This window comes from Plasmopara halstedii, assembly GCF_900000015.1.
Source record: "Plasmopara halstedii genome assembly, contig: Scaffold_2680, whole genome shotgun sequence".
NCBI lineage: Eukaryota > Oomycota > Peronosporomycetes > Peronosporales > Peronosporaceae > Plasmopara > Plasmopara halstedii.
This window is the reverse complement of record NW_020189586.1, coordinates 106,561-111,475: the sequence shown is the minus strand read 5'-3', so window position 1 is coordinate 111,475 and position 4,915 is coordinate 106,561. Positions and strand designations below refer to the sequence as shown.

At 47.6% G+C, this 4,915-nt stretch overlaps 1 protein-coding gene across 1 annotated transcript; it reads right to left on the bottom strand.

Annotated features, from left to right (window-relative positions):
- Window positions 1-70: 70 nt before the first annotated feature.
- PHALS_04756 (ATP-BINDING CASSETTE TRANSPORTER) lies at window positions 71-1,760 on the bottom strand (the record flags this gene model as incomplete). The annotated part of the gene is made up of 2 exons (XM_024718591.1): window positions 71-124; window positions 195-1,760. The coding sequence occupies 2 exons, from the start codon at window positions 1,758-1,760 to the stop codon at window positions 71-73; spliced, it is 1,620 nt and encodes a 539-aa protein (XP_024583974.1).
- Between the last annotated feature and the right edge of the window lie 3,155 nt (window positions 1,761-4,915).

Sequence of the window (4,915 nt, the reverse complement as noted above, 5' to 3'; positions counted from 1 at the left end):
GTCTCTGTTTCTACAGTCGTGCTCTTGCCACCATCTTTGTTTTCTGTCTCCGTCGTCGAATCCACTTCGATTACAGTACCGAGCTCAGCTGAACGAGATGTCTCTTTGATCGTACTCGTGCGTACTGTCTTGGTTACGATGCTATCTTTGTCATTTGGTGTGTGGAAAACCTTCCTGTTTGTTTCATTTTTTACCGCCGATGGACCCATGTGTACGGCTGCCCAGGTGGCAATGAGTTTTCGAGCTGCTGCTTTTGTTGTGAGCGGTGTACTGTCAATTTGATGCTCGAACCATGACATGAGCCAGTTTCCAGCATCAAAATCTTCTTCATCATCTCTTTTATATTCCCTTTTCGCGGACAAGTCAACCGCGTACATGAAAGCACCCTTTTTTACTGCCGTTTTATCTTCCGATGACATCGGTCTAGATTGTGTGGAACAAAATTTGTTAACATTGATAAAATGGTCCTCGTCTCCCGCTTGGGTTTCGACAATTGGTGATTTAGCGGACAAGACTAGCTCATCGGCTAGTTTTAGAATTGACACTGACTTCGTTGTGCCATTTTCTAGATCAACTAGGGCTGCATTTGTTTTCTTGTCACTTAAACACATAAACACGTCCTTTTGGGACGAGCATTGTACACCTCGGTCTTGCAAGTGCTTGAAAACTTCTTCCCAAGACCCACAATGCACAACTTCTCCATTTACAAGCACAATATTACTGCTTGCACGAGTGCAGTCCTCAGATGAGTCACGCAGAAGTGAGATGACAATAATTTTTTTAAGCCATTTTGACAAGCAGCGATTGATCGAGATGAATTCAAACGCGGCTTCATGTTCAATGTGAGCCTTGTCCATCAGTACCGCATTTGTCGTACGAAAGCGTAGCCCGCAGCTTCGAATCGGGTACTGGGGATAAAAGAGCGTAAAGGCGCGGGTGAGCTCCCACGCCACTTTGCGCTCCTTTGAGCGACGAGTTTCAATGGCCAATACACGCTCTGCCAAACTTTTCTCGTTTTCTTCTACTTCGTATTTTATTACTCGGAAGCGACAAAATGCACGGGCGAGTATGAACAGTTCTACCGCACTCAGCGATTCAATACGGCGGCCATGGTTTGTCACGTACTTTAGAAAAGCAGGCATTAGCTTTATGTAGTCTTCTTTTTTCCACTCCTTCACAATGTCTGGACTCGCCATCATCGCGCCAGCTGGAGGCGTTACAACGGTACTCGTAAAGAGCACGCCAGTGCTGTCACTCAGAGCGCAGAGCATTTCTTCAGCCGCTTCTTTGGATCCCATGGCAGCCATCGTGGCGCAGGCACTCCAGGCGTGCCACGCAAGCTCTGCAAAACTCGGTGTAGCCTTCTCCTCGCTAACGCTTTCAAAGTCGGTCACGGCATGGGCCGCTGCCACTGCCGTGGGGCTCATTCTCTGCTGTTTTACGTCAACCCCCTTATCCTTAGTGGCAATGATCTCGGGGATCATTATTTTTGAGCCATTGGGACGGGTTACGACGGTCGTAGCGGTGCAGTCGTCGGGGCCGGTTGTTATTGCAGCTGTCATGCGGTTTGTCGCGACTGAGGCCATGAACGTCGATCCCTCCTTGTTTTTTTTCACGGGCTGTCCAGTATTACGTGCTGGCTGCTTCGTCTTAGACGTTGACTGCTTGGTATCAAGCGTCTGGTCGTTTTTTTCAGCAGCCCGCTTGCCCCTCTGACGCGATGCATCTTTGGCAGCTTCGCTCGATTCGGTGCTGCCCATTTTCACGATATATATGTATTTCTTTGCTATGTGTAGTTTTAATCTCTGCTTTTACACTACGTCGTAATGTTTCGGTAAGAATCTGCCGATCCACTTGATGTCTGAGGCAAAAGCAAGTATGATCCGGTGAAGACTGACTAAGATACGAGCGAAGCCAGCTGCTGTAGCTATACGTACAGTAGTAGACTTGATTTGAGTAAGGATTTAATTCGCACTTAACGCCGTAGCCAAGCCCAGGATTTAGCAAACCCCAATCCACGAATGGGTGGTCATCGTAATAAGGCCGGAACTGTGTCAAGTTATCAGAGTTCAAATTCGATTAGGAAATTTGGTCAGACAGAGCGATCATCTGAATTAGAGATCCTTTTCACACCCATCGCATGGTGTTCCTCCAACAACGTGAATTAGCACTATGTCGTCGTTCGGATCTATCCGAGCAACTATTCTTGGACTGACAGCAGAACGCTGTGGTGCAAGCTGCGAAAAATGGAAATTTGATACGGTTCTATGTACCAATCATTTACAGCTGTATCTACAAACAAACAAGTGGGTTTTTTATGTTCTATGAAAAAGATTGGATCGAACATTTAAAGAGGCAGTCAGTCGAGCGTCTGCAAGCATCAAACATTACTATCGAGTTATATCGAAACAGTATTATCGGTTTGGTGTTGTGCTTTAAGGGCTAACAGTCCGTTGGGTTTTTGGATGGATGTGAAGCTTCTCAAGCAGAAATATTTTAACTTGATGGTATAGTGTAAGCTACTAAATGTAATCTAGTTCTTCTAGTTGATTTGTACATTCAAAGTATCGATAGCCAGGGGGCCACGCCAGAAGCAGGATAAAATTGGAGGCAACCACGAGAGAAATTATCGCCCATTGCCATGATCAAAATTTACCGCGGGCAGTATAAACGACTAGCACCACTGCGCTGGTATTATCGCGCCTGTTCAATTAAATAATTTTAGGTTCTATGGTGTCTGGCATGGTTTTTCGATGACATCAAATTAGTAAGCTGACCAGTCCCGAATCTGTACAACCTGAACGCGTCCAACGTAATGGTTCGTTTTGTCTATTGTAGTGGAGGAGCGTCGTTGAGTAGTAAGTCTGCTTTTGCTCGGCTGAGAGACGGTCTCGATGGACTTTCGAGGCTATCCACTTGAGTATTCTGATTTTTAATACTTATTCCTATTTCGAGCGAGGGTCAAAAGTACTGAATTAAGATTGAGTATTGCATTGAAATACAGTGACAGTCAGATTTCGCATTATATTAAATCAATCAACTCATATTGCACTTTTGTTTATATTCTTTCATAATAAAGCCATTATCATTATGAAAGATGGCAAGACATATATACTTTGTATGAGTTTTAGAGCATTGATCCTAATTATATGTACTATCGAAAAAAGCAGTGCTAACTAGACAACTAGTTGCGGTAGAGGTTCTTGGCAGCGCTCCTGGTAGAAGCGCACGAGGGTGAGAATTATGTTAGCGCAGACTCATCTGTCCAGAGATTTTTCTGTGTACAGTGCTCAGCAGCCCCGTTGCGCTTGGAAGCAGTGATATTCAGCTCCACGACCGAGTGGTGAAAAGACTGTATCTGTAGCGGGGCTGCCGTAGCTCTTTGCTTAGAAAAAAGCTAAGGTCACCGACCTTACGTTCTATACTATAACCAGTATGAGTGTAGCGGACCGCAATCCGTTACCTCCAAGAGTACTTAAAACTTAAACCAAGGCATATATATCTTATGTATTATTCGTGGCAGAGCCGCCTATACCAGAATCTAATCTATAGGTTTTCCTAACTAAATAGTAAAACCTTAATAAAAAGCATAACTACTGATACTCCCGCCACGTGGTAACTTCTTGTTAAGGTGTAGCCATGTTACTGTGTGGTCACACCATTTAGTGTGACCCACCCCTTCATACCAGGGTAAATGTAACCCCGTTACACTATCCCCCATTAAAGTTGTACAATTCACATTTAACTGTCGCCTCGTACGAGGCTCGCGTGTCTAAGACACCTTTACGCCCCCAGGACCTTCTTCACGCTTTTTCTGCTCAATGAGCCCTGTGTCTATGACACAAAAAAACACCCAGCCTCGCTGGTTCCGAGAGCGCCCGCAGGTAGAGCCCTTCTTCGTATCCTGCACGCGGTGCAACTCCGGACAGTTGGTCCGCGGCCTCAAGGGAAGCGCATCAGCAACCGGGCGCCGCACACCGCACCCGCCGGGCAACGGATTTCCTCGTCGAGGATTCGGAGAAAGTCAACTACGAGTCGAATACTCCTTGACGAGGAAGGGAAGAAGAGGAGGGCGAGGTGCGCCAGCGGCGCGACGTGAGCCCTGCTCGAACCTTGCCGACACCGTGTCTGTTTCCCGAACTTACGACTTCTGGGGGGAGTAGTATCAATGCCAATCGCCTCGGCGAGGCACAAAAGCAGCATTTGAGGGCTGCTCACAGGGCGACTCTCACGCACTCGCATCCAAGGTCGGTCCTAGACCCTCGAGTAGAACACTGCTTCCGCTCGGTGGATCCCGCTACTGAAGCGAAGGACGCGATCACACGATCGTTGCGCGTCTACATAGTCGGGCCTCCGGCCACAGTACAAGCCGAGCTTGGCCAACGAAAAGATGTTCGAGCCGCTTCGTGGAACCTCAAGAAATTCCAATAAATAGGTACCGCGCTCGACTTCGCGCTCAAAGAGGAGGCGCTTCTGAACCCACAATGCGGACGATTCCTTTGGTGCTCGCCCCTGGCGAATCCGCTACAGATGATGAAGAGCTTTTTGAGCGATGGGTGTAGCAGCACCGGAAACTTTCCTCGTTGTCTAACTTACAGCGGAGCCACAAGGAGGTGGGCGAGCGTGTTGAACGCCATCTTCGATTTGAGTTTGCTAAACTCAAGGCGCAACGCCGATTTTCTTCGGATTGTCACCCTGCGACGTATGGATTAATCCATCACGCTCCCGCGAGCTCTGTGGTCTCTCACTCGGGTGATTTTACGACCACAGCAGCTCAGGGCTATAGCTTGAGCTCAGCTCATGGTCCTTTGTCTTCCTCAGCTATTGCCGAGAAGCGCGGGGCATACGACGACGTAGAGCGTCATGATCCCTCTGATAATAAGCGTCCACGACGTCTGGGCAGTCTTGCCGATGT